This window comes from Pristis pectinata, unplaced genomic scaffold (genome assembly GCF_009764475.1).
Source record: "Pristis pectinata isolate sPriPec2 unplaced genomic scaffold, sPriPec2.1.pri scaffold_66_arrow_ctg1, whole genome shotgun sequence".
NCBI classification, from domain to species: Eukaryota; Metazoa; Chordata; class Chondrichthyes; order Rhinopristiformes; family Pristidae; genus Pristis; species Pristis pectinata.
Window position 1 is genome coordinate 91,255 of NW_026262572.1, and position 15,729 is coordinate 106,983.

At 49.5% G+C, this 15,729-nt stretch overlaps 2 protein-coding genes across 4 annotated transcripts in view; one reads left to right on the plus strand and one right to left on the minus strand.

Annotated features, from left to right (window-relative positions):
• The window catches only part of LOC127567264 (guanylate-binding protein 2-like), a 31,345-nt gene extending 22,563 nt beyond the window's left edge, over nucleotides 1-8,782 (plus strand). For all 3 annotated transcript variants that reach the window (XM_052009947.1, XM_052009946.1, XM_052009948.1), the window contains 2 exons: nucleotides 2,448-2,541; nucleotides 4,816-8,782. In XM_052009947.1, coding sequence (XP_051865907.1) covers nucleotides 2,448-2,541; nucleotides 4,816-5,258 — 537 coding nt within the window. In that variant the 3' untranslated portion in view covers nucleotides 5,259-8,782. The remainder of the gene's footprint in view (nucleotides 1-2,447; nucleotides 2,542-4,815) is intronic.
• LOC127567263 (guanylate-binding protein 1-like) overlaps nucleotides 1-15,729 on the minus strand; it is a 226,480-nt gene that overhangs the window by 53,684 nt on the left and 157,067 nt on the right. The gene's annotated exons all lie outside the window — the stretch shown is intronic.

A 15,729-nucleotide genomic window follows, 5' to 3' on the forward strand; every position in this document is an offset into this window, starting at 1 on the left:
TTCTTTGAGGAGGTGACCAGGAAGATTGATGAGGGTAGTGCAGTGGATGTGGTCTACAAGGATTTTAGTAAGGTGTTTGACAAGGTTCCGCATGGTAGGCTTCTTCAGAAGGTCAGAGGCCAAGGAATCTAGGGAAACTTGCGAGTGTGGATTCAGAATTGTCTTGCCTGTAGAAAGCAGAGGGTTGTGGTGGAGGGAGTGCATTCGGATTGGAGGGCTGTGACTAGTGGTGACCCACAGGGATCGGTTCTGGGACCTCTACTTTTTGTGATATGTATTAATGACTTAGATGAGGGGGTGGAAGGGTGCCGCAAGTTTTCAGATGACACAAGGATCGGCGGTGTTGTGGATAGTGTGGAAGGCATTCCGAACTTACAGAGGGATATTGATGGGATGCAGGGCTGGGCTGACTAGTGGCAGATGGAGTTCAGTCCGGAGAAGTGTGAGGTGGTACACTTTGGAAGGACAAACTCCAGGGCAGAGAACAGGGTAAATGGCAAGGTAATTGGGAGTGTAGAGTAGCAGAGGGATCTGGGGGTTCATATTCACAGTTCACTGAAAGTTGCCTCATAGGTGGATAGAGCAGTTAAGAAGGCCTAAGTTAAGAAGGTCGTTAGCTTTCATAAGTCGTGGGATCGAGTTTAAGAGCCACGAAGTGATGATGCAGCTTTACAAAACTCTAGTTAGGCCACACTTGGAGTACTGTGTCCAGTTCTGGTCTCCTCATTATAGGAAGGATGTGGAGGCGTTGGAAAGGGTGCAGAGGAGATTTACCAGGATGCTGCCTGGATTATAGAGTATGGACTATGAGGAGAGTCTAAAGACTTTACTCTTTGGAGAGAAGGAGGATGAAAGGAGACATGATAGAGGTGTACAAGATGTTGAGAGGAATAGACAGAGTGGACAGCCAGCGCCACTTTCCCATGGAACCAATGCTCAATACAAGAGGACATGGCTTTAAGGTAAAGAGTGGGAAGTTCAAGGGAGATGTCAGGGGGAGGTTTTTCACCCAGAGAGTGGTTGGGGCATGGAATGCGCTGCCTGGGGCGGTGGTGTATGCTGATACGTTGATCAATTTCAAGAGATTGTTAGATAAGCATATGGAGGAATTTAAGATAGAGGGATATGTGGGAGGGTGGTTAGGTAGTCTTAGGTGAGGTTTGAAGTGCGGCACAACATGGTGGGCCGAAGGGTATGTATTGTGCTGTACTGTTCTATGGTTCTATGGTAAAAAAGCGAAAATTTATTTACAAACAGAAACGCGAGGACAGAACGGATGCACACTCTCACACACACATACACACACGCAGGAGATCGCGAACGTGAGGGAAATAGCAACCGGGGAGTGAGATGCGCGCGCACACACACACACACCCGCACACGTAGACACACACAACAAACTGGTTATAAATGATCAAGGAATAAACAATACGGTGCCTGATCCCTTGAATCTGGACGAGCACCGGCTCTGAAGCTCTCTGGATTCTACTAGGACACTCCTCACCCTCTCTTGCCAGTGGTCTCTTCAGCGTTGTTCCACGATTACTGGGGCTTTGGAGAAAGAAAGAGCCAGGAACATGCGGCACTTTTTATACTGCTGAAGGGCTGGTGGTGGTCCAGCCCAGGTCATACCAAAGGTCAAATGGCTCGTTGCCAGCAAGGACAAAGGTGATTAAACGAGCCAATTGTTCAGGTGTCAAGGACAGAGGTGTGTTACAAAAGCCAATCTCCCACACACGTCCGTCTCCCGTGCATGAACCACCCAGTCAGTGACTCCGAACTCTGGACTCTCCCACTGGAGTGTGTCATCCCAGTCTGTCCCACCTTCTCTCATCGGGCACCCTGGTCTCCCAGATATCGGTCCAGTAACCCTCCTCTGTGCATTTGGTGTTGAAGAATACTGTCCTCTCCTGTGGGTGTGATCTCACCGATACCCGATGTAACTGCAGTATCACCTTTGTCCCACACTGTTATCTCTCCCAATTACTTGCACACTGACTTTTTGTGAATACTACACTCGGACACCCCGATCCCGCTGCATCTCAGAACTCCACAGTCTCTCCCACTTTTGTAAGAGGCTTCTGTTTAATTTTCTGCTGTCATGGATACTTTTGCATTCTCCCACATTATGTTCCAGTTCCCTGATCCTTGCACATTCACTGAAACTACCTTGCTGCTCTCTATCACGTCTGTACATCCTTGTCATCACCTTCCCGTGTGTTGCTGACAGATTTTGCTTCCAAACCTTTGCTGCCTTCATCAAAGTCAACGATATCTTTCGTACACGGTCCCCGGGTGGGGTCTCACCGATATCCTGTGGGTCTGTAGCAGGATTGTGAGCTGGACGTCTCTCGGCGAGAGTCTGTCCCTTGTATCTTGTTGCCTGGAGTGACGGGAGGGAAGGAGAGAGTCTTACCTGAATTGATTGGATCTCTCCTTCTCCGCAGGGGAATGACGTCCTCGACCGCTTCCTGGAAGAAAAGAAACCTCTTCTCGACCAGGTACAGAAGGCGGACAGGAAGCTGTCGGAGGAAACGCACGGTAAGAAAAGAAACAAGTGGCTGTAAAGTTCAGGTCAGGCAGCATCTGCGGAGGTGAAGTTAACGCTTCAGGTCTGAGTCTCTTCATCCAGAGTGAAAAGGAGAGACACACCTGTCGGGTGCTTTGCGTCAGTGTTCACCAAGGAGAAGAACGTGGGTGGCAGTGAGATCATGGAGGGGGATGTTGGGCCTGTTGATGTTAGAAGGAGGTGGATCTCATCGCCGATGAACTGGACTCTGACAACTTGCACCCCTTTCCCAATCACACTTTATTTACTTGTGCACCAGGAGAACAGTCCGGCCCCGCTGTCACTGAGCCATTCCAAAGTTTCAACACAGAGTTGTCTTTTTCAAACAAATATTAACCAATTCAGATCTTTGGCCACAATCGAATCGCTTATTTGCACACGCAAAGTACCAATCACGTTCCGTTGATCTGGGTGTTACTGACCGATAAGAACAACGTGCTAATGGCCAATAATAACTTCAAGTTAGTAAAGTCATTGTCCAGTAGTTAGTGTGTGCATTTGTAATCCTTGGTCACCATCCTTGTCCTGTCCTGGCGCGCCTGGTGACCTCGGGACTCGGGCTGGACAACAAGGAGATCTGCTCTCGAGGACTTTTCCTCGGCACTGGTGACTGCAGACCATCTCTGCTCGCACACCGCCTGAACCCTCGCCTTTCCATGGCATCCACCTCAAGAATATTGAGGTGCACAAGTCCACAGATAGGATAAACCCCAGGATACTGAGGGAGGTAAAGGGAGCAGATTGCTGGGCCCTTGACCAAGATCTTTGTGTCCTCTGTAGCCACAGGCGAGTTCCCAGAGCAGCAGAGAGTAGCCAGTATTGCTCTTTAGTTTAAAGAAGTGCATTCGGTGTGATCCAGCAAACTGTAGGCCCTTGAGCCTGACATCCGAGGTAGGGAAGCAGTCGGAGAAGATTGCCAGGGACAGGGTTTACATTTGGATATGCAGAGACTTATAGAACATAGAACAGTACAGAACAGGGCTTTCGGCCCACAATGTTGTGCCGACATGGCTAATCCCTCCTACTTACAGATTGCGCACATCCCTCCTCTCATCCAAGCCCCTTTTAAAAGCCCGCAGTGAATGTTCCTCCACCACCCCATGAGGCAACGCATTCCAGGTATCCTCCAACCTCTCAGTCAAAAACGTACCCCTCACGTCTGTTCTGAACCTACCCCCTCACCTTAAGTGCACTCCATCTGGTATTGTATCACTCAATAATGGGGAAAAGCTATTGCTTGTCCACCCTCTCTCTGCCCTCATCATTTTACACACCTCCAACAGATCTCGCCTCAGCCTCCGCCGCTCCAGAGAAAAAAAACCCAAGTTTGTCCAGCCTCTCCTGGTAGCACATGTCCTCTAATCCAGGCAGCATCCTGGTAAACCTCCTCTGCACCCTCTCTAAAGCCTCGACATCCTTCCTGCAGTGAGGTGCCCAGAATTGCCCGCAATACTCGAAATGTGGCCTAACCAGAGTTCTAAAGAGATGCATCATAACTTCCTGACTCCTGTACTCAATACCCCGATCAATGAAAGCAGCGTTCCATAAACCTTTTTAACCACCCTGTCTACCTGTGTAGCCACTTTCAATGAGTCATTTACTTGGAAGACTCTCCCACAAAGGACAGGTGGTGGGGCAACGTCCAGCTGACTGGGGCGTGGGGCGGTAGAGGGTCTGGGACCATCCTCCGTAACACCGGGGACAGGTGGAACCTCAGCACGGGGTGAACCTCGGTGCCCACCTTCTTGGGTTACACACCCCGGCCGCCACAGCCACACACAGAGGAAGTCAGCTGTCACTTTAGCAACCGGCTGCTGGAGGTCGGCCAACTCGTTCCGACTGTTCTGGGAGAAGCAGAGAGGGAGAGAGGGAGCTTCCTCTGCTGAAGGCTGCGGTGGGAAGTGGGGAAGGCTCATTTCCGTCCATTCTATCAGGAGTACGCTCGGGGCGGGGTGGGGGGGGGGGTGGGGTGGGGTGGTGTCGACCGAGGAGCGGTAGCCCGTGATAGGGCAGTTTGAGAAGCAAGACAAGGATGATGCTGCTGTAATTTGGTGTTTCTGACTGCATGCATATTTATAAAGAATGAACTGAGAAAAACCTAATAAACCTCTCGAGGGAAACATAACAGTTTGAACGGGGAGTGAAGCTCCCTCTGCAATGTCTCATCACACACTTCCGGGGATGTGAGCCCCTTCACCACTTTCCCCAGGGACTAACCGACTGGTTCTCTGTCCCCCTCTGGTCAGCTTTGGAAAAGGAGCTCTCGAGGGTGAAGGAGGAGATGGAGAAGAGGGAGCGGGAGTGGAAGGCGGCCGAGGAACGCAGGAAGAAGTTGCTCCTGCAGCAGCTCAGGGAGAAGTTTGAGGAGGGGAAAAAGTTCAGCCTGGAGGAGCTGAAGGAAGCCATGGACCACACAGAGAGAGAGGTGGTGAAGTACTTGTCCGAGGGCAGGGAAGAGGATGCGGAAAGTGCTCAGGAGACGTACGAGTACCTGAGGCAGAAGTATGAAAAGGAGAAAAATCGGAGGTTCAAAACCAAACTGATAGTTGTGGCGACTGGTGTCGCGGGTGGGGTGGCCGGTGGGATAGCGGGTGGGATGGCCTTTGGGCCGGTCGGAGCGGTGGTTGGTGGGGTGGTCGGTGGGGTGGCCGGTGGGATAGGATTCTGGATTTACAGTTCAAGGGAGTAGACAAAGAGATGACCGCATCTTGAAAATGGTTCACCGCACCAACCCCGACATTCCCAAACCCTTTCAACGTCCCCCCTCCCAATCTAATCACCGAAACGACCCCGAGTATCCTCCACTCCATCCCTCCCACAGCCCGTCGCCAGCAGGATATCAGTGGTGCTGGCACCACAACATTCACGGTGGGGAGTTCACGGGAAGCAGCAAATTCCTCCACTACCCCCACCCAACGAACACCCTCCCACAGCCCACAGACACCCTCCCCCATCACCGACTCTACCCCCCCCCCACCGAATCCCCTCCCACAGCCCACGGACACTATCCCTCGTCACCGACTCTACCCCCCCCCCCCCACTCACCCACCCACCCACCGAATCCCTTCCCACAGCACACGGACACTCACCCCGTCACTGACTCTCCCCCAACCCTGTTACCCTGCCTTGTCCCCGGAGCCTTCGACGCCCTCACTAATCTAGATCCCTCAACCTCCGCTTTAGACACACCCAATGATGTGGCCTCTACAGCCGTCTGTGGCGACGAATCCCACGGATTCACCGCCCTCATCTGGCTGAAGGTATTTGCCTTCCTCTCCATTCTGAAGAGCCGTCCTTCTATTCTGAGGCTGCGCCCTCTGGTCCCGGACTCTCCCACCGCTGGGAACACCGTGTCCACGTCTGCTCCATCCGGGGCTCTCAATATTCTGGAGGTTTCAGTGACATCCCCCCCCCCCCCCATATTTCTAAACGACAGGGAGTTCAGGCCCAGAGTCGTCAAACGCTCCTCGTACGTTAACACGTTCACCACCGGGTTCGTTCTCCTGAACCTCATCTGGACACTCCCCAGCGCAGGCACATCCTTCCGTAGATACGGGGCCCAGAACGGCCCACAACTCTCCAAATGTGGTCTGACCGAGGCCTTGTAAACTCTCTGCGTCTGCCGTTTCTTCGCCCACATCTGCAACTGATCAATATGTTGCCGTATCCCCCTTGTGTCATCCACGGACCTGCAGACCCACCGTTCTGCAGTCTCGTCCAAGTCCCATTACACCAAGAGCGGAGGACATAACACGGATCCCTGTGGAGCTTCAATGGGTATAACCCACCTCCCTATAAAAACACCACATTACCCTCCTCTGGGCAAGACAATTCTGAATCCAGACGACCAGGTCACCACGGATTCCATGCATCGCAATCTTCCTCATCAGCCGCCCATGAGGGGGGTGGGGGGCCTTGTCACAACACCCCTTACTGACGTCAACGTAGACAACATCCATTCAGCAATCACTTTCGCCGCCTCCTCAAAAAGAAAAGCAATCAATTTTGTACGCTGTAACCAGCCCCCCACCCCATAAACACAAGCTGACCGACCCTAATTAGCCCATGTTGTACCGATTGCGAGTAAATCCTATCCCAAAGACCCTTCTCCAGTGCCATGCCTCCCACTGACGAGTCTCGCCGGTCTCAAATTTCCTGGAATTGTCCCTATTTCCCTTCTTGAACAGCGGAACATTTCTCCCGCCCCCGCCCCCAAAGACCTCTCCTGTCGTTGAAGAGGACACGTGGACTAGTTACAAATGTGGGCAGAGAAATGGCAGATGGATAAATGTGAGGTGTTGCACCTTGGTGGGACTAATGTCAAGAGGCAGTGCACTCTAGGGCAAAAGCCTTCACAGTGTTGAAGAGCAGAGACCTTGGGGTGCAAGTCCATTGCTCTTTGAAAATGGCTACACAGGCAGCCAGGGTGGTTAAGAAGGCTTATGCAAAGCTGCTTTCATTGATCGGGGTACTGAGTACAGGAGTCAGGAAGTTCTGATGCATTCCTATCGACCTCTGGTTAGGCCGCATTTTTGAGTATTGCGTGCGATTCTGTTCACCTCACTGCAGGAAGGATGTCGAGGCTTTAGAGAGGTTGCAGAGGAGGTTTACCAGGATGCTGCCTGGATTAGAGGGCATGTGCTATCAGGAGAAACTGGACAAACTTAAGCTCTTTTGTATAGAGCGGCGGAGGCTGAGGGGTGTGTAAAATGATGAGGGACATAGATAAGGTGGACAAGCAATATCTTTTTCCCCATTGTTGAGCGATCCAATACCAGACGGCATGCACTTAAGGTGAGACGGGGGTAGGTTTTGGCTACATTACATTAATCATGAGGCCTGTCCAGTATGGGTTTCTTTGGAAGCTAACTGTTAAAGAAAAATGTCCATTATTTCTTTGCTTGGCTCTTCAGTTCCTTTATCATTAAATAAACTAACAGATAATTTAGTAGTAAAACATGCTATGAGGATTTGGTTACAAGTTAGGAAATATTTTGATTTATGGAGATTTTCTTTGTGTAAACTCATTTTATCTAATTGTTTTTTAAACCTTCTATGAATGGTTTATAAAGAGTGGGACAAATCGGGTATTACGTGTTTAAAGGATCTGTCTGTTGGAGGAAATCTTTCTTCGTTTGAATAATCGTTAACCAAATATAGTTTACCAAAATCTCTTTTTTTCCGATATTTACAAGTTAGAGACTTTCTCCGATCTCAACTACACTCTTTTCCTATGAGTCCTGAAAAAAACATACGAGATGTAATTTTTAATTCGAAGTCTTTCTATGATGGCTCAATATCTAATATTTATCACAGGTTATCAGGAATGAGTAAGACTCCATTAGATTAAATTAAAAATGCTTGGGAACAAGCCTTGAAGATTTCAATCTCTGAGGAAATTTGGAATTAAATTTTTAAACTGGTCAATACTTCATCATTATACGCCTGTCACTCTCTCCTTCAATTTAAAGTGGTCCACAGAGCTCACTTGTCGAAAGACAAGCTATCGCGTTTTTGTTTGGATGTATCTCCTTACTGTGATAAATGCAATAACGGAGAAGCTTCTTTAATTCGCATGTTTTGGACATGTCAGAGTCTTAAAAATATTAGACAGACGTGTTTCAAACTTTTTCTGTGCTCTTTAAATTAATTTTAAACTTAATCCTTTGACTAAATTATTGGGATTGTTGGAGAGAAAGATATAACTTTGGAGGCTTCTGATCGGCACATTCTGGCTTTTATTTCTCTTATAACCAAGAGGGCTGTGTTGTTTAAATGGGAGGAAGTTTCTCCGCCTACTCATCTCAATGGTTACGGGATGTTATGTCGTACCTAAAATTAGAGAAGATCCGCTGTTCAATTTCTGAATCTAACTTAGACTTCCAAACGCTGTGGGGACCTTTTTTGAACTATTTTCAAAACCTTTGATCTGATGGCTAAAATACACATTGGCTGATATCGATATGTGCCAAGGATTTTTCCTTGTCCTTTTTTTATTAAACAGCTCCGGTCATGGTATTGGGTTTAGAGGTTTATTTTAATAATAAAATTATTCCAAATTATTCATTATTAATTAATTATCATGCGTGATTATTAATGTAGGATATTGTGGCTTCAAGCGTGATTTAACGTAATACATTTTGTAGATTTTCTTCTTTTTGATTCATGTACTCTGTAATTTCTTTGCGGAATTAATAAAAATATTGTAAAAGATCAGACGTGAGGGAAATGTTTTTTTACGGAGAGAGTGGTGGATGCCTGGAATGTGTTGCCTGACAGGGTGGTGAAGGCACCTTCATTGGGGGCTCAAGAGGGGCTTGGATGAGAGGAAAATGGAGGAATGTGGGCATTCTGTAGACAGGAGTGATTAGCTTTATGGGCACAACATTTTGGGTGAAAGGGCCTGTTCCGTGCTGTTCTCTGGGACTTCTGTCAAAGCTCCAGCAATCTTGTCCCTCACTTCTCTCAATAACCAGGGATGCATCCCAACGAGTCCTAGGGATTCACCCACCTGAATTACCTTTAAGAGATCCAGCATCACCTCCTTTCTGATCTCCAAATGCCCAGGCGTATTCAAATACCCCTCATTAATCACACGATCCTCCTTAGTGAAAACTGATGCAAAATACTCGTTTGGTACTTGGCTAAGACCCTGCGACTGCAAGCAGAAATTACCTCTGCCCTTGGGCTGTCCTACCTATCCCTCATACCCTTCTTGTATTTAGCGTGGGAAATAAATGCCTCGGGATTCTCTTTAAAAAGCAAAAATGTCGAAAGGATTTTTTCAAGATGGGTATGTAGTTTTAGAGATGTAGACAAGTGCAGTGGAGATAAATTCCGTGAAGTGCAGGTGTCATCTGCAGACTTACTGACCCAACGTTCCACATTTTCATCCAAGTCGGAGAAGCTCGCCAGCCGGGCTCAAGCTGGGGAGTCGGTGTCGCTGACCTTCCACGGCTGTCTGAGCCTCGTGGGGCTGAGCTTTCAAATGAGGGTGTGACGGAGTCATGTGGCAGCAAAGGAACTCGCAGCTGAGGCTCCTTCCACCTTCCTCAGCTACCTCTTCCCTTTCATGAGTCATCTACCGAACTCCTTTCTTTTTAACATATTTACAGATTGCTTACTTTTGCCAACTCAGTTGTCATTCTTTGGTGAATGCTTTGTTGGATGATAAACCCTTTGTGTTATTCATTAACAAGAGGAGTGACGACACGTTTTAGCATTTTAATTATAGGGCAGGCACGGCAGCGTAGCGGTTAGCGTAACGCTATTACAGCGCCAGCGACCCGGGTTCAATTCTGGCCGCTGTCTGTGATGAGTTTGTACGTTCTCTCCGTGTCTGCGTGGGTTTCCTCCGGGTGCTCCAGATTCCTCCCACATTCCAAAGACGTACGAGTTAGGAAGTTGTGGGCGTGCTACGTTGACGCCGGAAGAGTGGCGACACTTACGGGCTGCCGCAAGAATACTCTACGTAAAAAAAGATGCATTTCACTGTGTGTTTCAATGTACGTGTGACTAATAAAGAGATCTTATGTTGATGGGTTCACAGACCGTTCAGGAATCTGATGGCGGAGGTGAAGAGGCTGTTCCTGAATCGTTGAGTGTGGGTATTCAGGCTCCTGTACCTCCTCCCCAACGGTAGTAACAAGATGAGGGCATGTCCTGGGATGGTGAGGGTCCGTAGTGATGTATGCCACCTTCTTGAGGTACCGCCTCTTGAAGATAAGATTTCTTTATTAGTCACATGTACATCGAAACACACAGTAAAATGCATCTTTTGCCTGGAAGTCCCCACACCACCAGGTTCAGGGACAGCGACTTCCCTTCAACCGGTCTGTTCTTGATAACCCTCTCAGTGCAACAACACGAGCACCGCTTTGCTCCACAGTGGACTTGGTATTTTTCTATGTTCTTTCTCGATACTACCATCAGGAAGGAGGTACAGGAGCCTGAAGACCCACACTCAACATCCAATTCCCCCTGCACGTCCCATCTCCCCCCACATCCCATCTCCCCCACGTCCCATTCCCCTATCCCATTCCCCTCCCACGTCCCATTCCTTTATCCCATTCCCCGCCACTTCCCATCCCCCACACCCGATTTCCCCCCCCCAACGTCCCATCACAAGCCACATCCCATTTTCCCCGCCCACCCCTGTCTCAGCCCCGGGCACCCGCCGTAGGCGGATGCCGCAGGCTATTGGTCGGCCGAGCTGTCAATGCTTTCGCTGCACCAGTAGCGGAACATGTACAAACAAGTTCCCGCCCCACCTATTCCAACGCCTCCGCCCCGCTATTGGTGAAAATACATCATTGACAGTTCCACGCACCAATGGGAGAGCTCCGAGATGCTCCCGTCAGCTCCGCCCCCACCATTTCCTCCTGTATCCTACGTCGTCACCACCGCCTGAGCCGGCGGGGGAGGTGTGAGATCAGGCGGGAGATGCCGAGGGATGGGGCGGTGTGAAGATCAATGAGAACGACGGGGAGTCGGCCCAAAGGGTGCCCTGCGAAAGCGGGACTATCGGTCCGGGATCCACCCCCTCCCATGCTCCTCCCACCAATGGGCGGCTCCCTTCGCTCCACAGGGTCGGGAGGCTGCCTGCGAGCCCATGAGTGACAGGAGGCGGGGCCATCGGACTGGGTGACGACACTACCCCTGCGTCACCACCCGCCTCGGACCCGGTGACACCCGTTCGATCCTCATTTCCGCCTGACACCGAATCCGCACCGAAAAGCAGATTTAAACGTGATAATTTTGACTTAAATAAATGTGATTGTTGAATTCGACATAAAATTAAATTCCACCCACTAAAACCTTCTCCGAGCCTCGCTTAAAGGGTGCATTCAATACACAAGACACTTTTAGTTCCCGCAGGATCAGACCATTCGGCCCCTCTGGACTGTCCACCGTTTGATGGGACGATCGTTGACCTCAGCCGCCCGCTCCCCGCGCCCAATACCCAGGCTGTTCCCATGGACGTGTTTGGTTGGTTCAGCCATGGTTCCCCAAACCCCAGCTAGGCCGACTGGTGTTGGTGCTCCCCGCCCACCCAAGGCCTGGTAATCGTCAACTGGGCTTCAGGGTGTGAATCCTTGGTCTCCCACCCATTGTAGTACAAAGTTAGGTGTTACTGGTGAATGTTGCGTCTCTGATGCTCTGTGTCTGTGATGCTGCTGCAAGTAAGTCTTTCATTGCACCTGTGCACACGCGGACCTCTGCATGTAACGGTTCATTATTGTCACTTGTACAGTGAGAAACTTGTCTTGCATACCGTCCGTACAGATCAATTCATTGCACGGTGCATCGAGGTAGTACAGGGTAAAAACAACAACAGAATACAGAGTGAAGTGTCGCAGCTCCAGGGAAATGCAGTGCAGGGAGACAATAAGGTACAAGGTCACAACGATGTAGATCGTGAGATCAAGAGTCCGTCTCATCGTATAAGATAGTCTTATCACCATGGGATAGAAGCTGTCCTTGAGCTTGGTGGTGTGTTCCTTCAGGCTCCTGTATCTTCACCCTGATGGGAGAGGGGAGAAGAGAAAATGACCAAGATGGGTGGGGTCTTTTATGATGCCGGCAGCTTCACCGAGGCAGCGAGAGGTAAAGACAGAGTCTGCGGACGGGAGGCTGCTGTCCGTGACGTTCTAGGCAGTGTCCATAACTTTCTACTGTTTCTTGCTGTCCCGGAGCAAAGCAGTTGCCGTACCAAGCCGGGATGCATCCGGATAGAATGTTTTCTGAGGTGCATCAATAAAAGTTGGTGACTGTCAAAGGGGACGTACCGAAATTCTTCAGCCTCCTGAGGAAGTAGAGGCGCTGGTGAGCTTTCTTGGCCGTGGCGTCTCCGTGGTTGGAGCAGGACAGGCTGTTGGTGACGTTCACTCCCAGGAACTTGAATCTCTCGACCCTCTCGACCTCAGCACCGTTGACGTAGACAGGTGCATGGACACCGCCCCTGTCTATCTGTCGTCCCGAAATCAATTACCCTATCCGTCTGCTGTAAATAACACAGTGCCACGAGGTCGATTCGAAAAAATACCTTTATTAGCAGTGCACCGCTAGGAGAATTCTCTTCAGCACTCACTAAGAGTAGCTTCCCGAGTTCGCCCCGAACAAAGGGCACATTTATACAGGAATTGTCACGCACATCTCATGAAACGGCGCCGCGAGTTTCGGTCAAGCTATAGAGATCTCGAGACAGCTATCACAGCTATACTTTTGTCTTAGTATAATTCAGTTATAATCAAGGTTTTCAAAGGCAGGTATCACCCTTCCTTGTTCAGACAAAGTCTTTACCTCGATGTTAATTACACACAGTATCAACACCGTCTGACATATCGGAATGGTTCATTACCCGAAACAAAGGCAGTTAACATACTTAACATTCCAACCTAACTGGTGGGTCAGCAGCTTGCGAGTCCTTGCTAAAGAAATATAAATGCATATATATATATATATTGTTTGCCAGTTATAGGTATGGTTGCAATTCCTAACCCTTCACTTCCTCATTCCCTCCTTTTATCATTTCATGATGAACTAGAGCGGAGCTGAGAACGGGGCCAAGTGCTTATTAATAAGGACCTTGCAACAAGTATTTAGACAGGCCAGCACCACGCAGCATACTATTATAATCACGATTAATCCCACAGCTCCATGCAGCAGGTATGGTGCCCACGACCCTCCTAGCAGCCACCCCAAACAACTTGTCCCTTCTGTAAATTCCTGTCTAAAGCTATCTATTTGCGTCTGAATGTCCTGAACGGCATGGGAGATGTTGTAGGACTCGTCCGTCACATTGGTGATGCATTTGTCCTCAACTATAGCACATACCCCTCCTTGCTGAGCCAGCTGGTAGTCCACAGCATTACCGGGTCTGCTGGGCAGAAAGTCGAAGCTCTGCCAGTTCCCGGTTCACTGCCTTCAGGCCCTCCATAGTACTGTTTCCCAGTGCAGCCACTCCACAAATAAGGTAGTTCCGGTTTTTTGCGGCTATAATTCCTGCCGAACCCCCCAGAGAGTGAGTACTCAGGAATCCATAGCCTAACGATGCTAAGGGAGATCCCAATGACATAGGATCCTTCCAATCCTCACAGAACTCCTCACTAACTGACCGCACCACAAGTCTTCGTCGGACATGAGCCTTCTGGGGGCAGAGGACCGTGACCGGCCCGATCGTTCCTATTGCAAACCAGCCTGGCAAAGTGGGGCTGGCTGTGGTGTAAGTGCCATTAAAGAGGAACACATACCCTTCCTTAGCCCGGTAGCAGGTTACATTACCCGATTGCCGTGGACTGGGCATTTGAGAATACCAAGAGATCCCAGCAACAATTCTCCCATGTTCCCTCAGGTAATTCTCCCTGGTTGGCCATTCTAAGGAGACATTAGACAATCTCACGTGGGTTCCGTTCCCTTCTCCACAAACCCATCGCTCTCCTGCAAGTAATGTAACACACCTGGTGGCAGCGCACTCACAGCTGAACCATCCCCCTTTATACCCGCAATTCCTCTCTGTACAGGTAGTGGCAGCACATGCTATCGTATGCTGTACAATTGCTACCCTACAACCCCACCTTATGCCGGTAAAACAGTGGGAGAAGGACTGGCGGTGGGTTGTACTGCTAGGTCCAGTTACTGTTCCTTGCAAGCATTTACCCGGTAGCACCCTCCTGTAAGTTCCCATCTGTCCAACACACTTTGTTTTTGAAAATTCATACCTTAAGAGGGCCCTGGGGCTCCAGCTTGGTGTGGCTATAAAAAGGCCTTCCACTGACTCTGCCAAGGGGTAACAAACAGTGCGATTCCCATGTAGCTGCATATGTATTTCGTAAAACAAATTATCCTCTAACGCCCACACAAGCGTACTGGTAATGGGGAGGAGTCCGAATTTAAAAGGTATTAGCTTTCCTCCGGTGGCCATCGTTTGCAGTCGCTCAGATGAATCCAACGTTCCTGGCCTTTTACTTTCACGGCTGTCTGTGTTTGGAGTAGTAGCTGGAAGGGACCTTTCCACCGAGGTCCCAGTTTAGGGCGCTCCCAATCCTGTATCAGTACTGAGTCTCCGATTTCCAGGTCAGGCAATTCCGTGTTCTGCCCTTCAGGTGGTTTCTCCACCTGCGAATGAAGAAACTTTCAAGAGGACGTAAGTTGTCTGAAATACCTTTGTAGTTCATCCCCCATGATATTAAGGTCAACCTGTGTGTGTGTGTGTGTGTGGGGGGGGGGGGGGGTTTGTTGGGTGGCAGCGTCCCATGGCGTTCTTCCCGGACGCCCATAGACAATTTCAGCAGCCGATACACCGGTGGCTGAGTGGGGGGGGGGGGGGGGTGGGTGATTCTCATATGGTATAATGCTAAGGGGAGAACCTTCAACCAGTTTAGACCTGTCTCTGACACTAATTTGGTTAGTTTATTCTTAAGGGTGCTGTTAGCTCTCTCTACTACACCTGCTGACTGAGGGTGGTAGGTGCAGTTGAACTGCTGTTCGATATGCAATGCCTCGCACAATTCCTTATTTATTTTCCCTATGAAGTGGGGGCCATTGTCAGAACTTATCCGTCGGGGTACCCAAACCTTGGTATAACCTCTGTGAGCAATAACTTTACCACTGTTGAGGCCTTATTATTGGTGGTTGGAAAAGCTTCAATCCATCTACTAAATGCATCAACAATAATAAGACAGTACTTGTAACAATGTACACGCGGTAATTCAATAAAGTCGAGTTGTATGCATTCAAAAGGACCACCTGGCAAGGGGGTTTTGCCTGGGGTGCACTTCACCCCTTTCCCAGCATTGGTTTGTTGGCATATCAAGCACGACCGTATTTTGCCTTGTGCAGCTTCCTCCAATCTGGAGTGCCACCAACTACGTAGTAAAATGTTACTCATTCCCTCCTTGCCAAGGTGAGTGTCAGAATGTAAGCAGTCAATAAGCATTGGTAACAAAGAATCAGGTATACATACTTTACCGACTGGTGTAACCCAGAGGCCATGTAGCGCATAGTGTGTACACCCGTGCACCTTCCACATTTGTTTTTCTGAGTCAGGGGCGTCCCCCTGTAAGTGCTGCACAGTGACCATGTCTGGGGTGCCCGGCTTTGCTATGTTTGGCTTGCAAACAACTGCTTGTTTTTCCATAGTGGAAACGGGTTTAGACCCC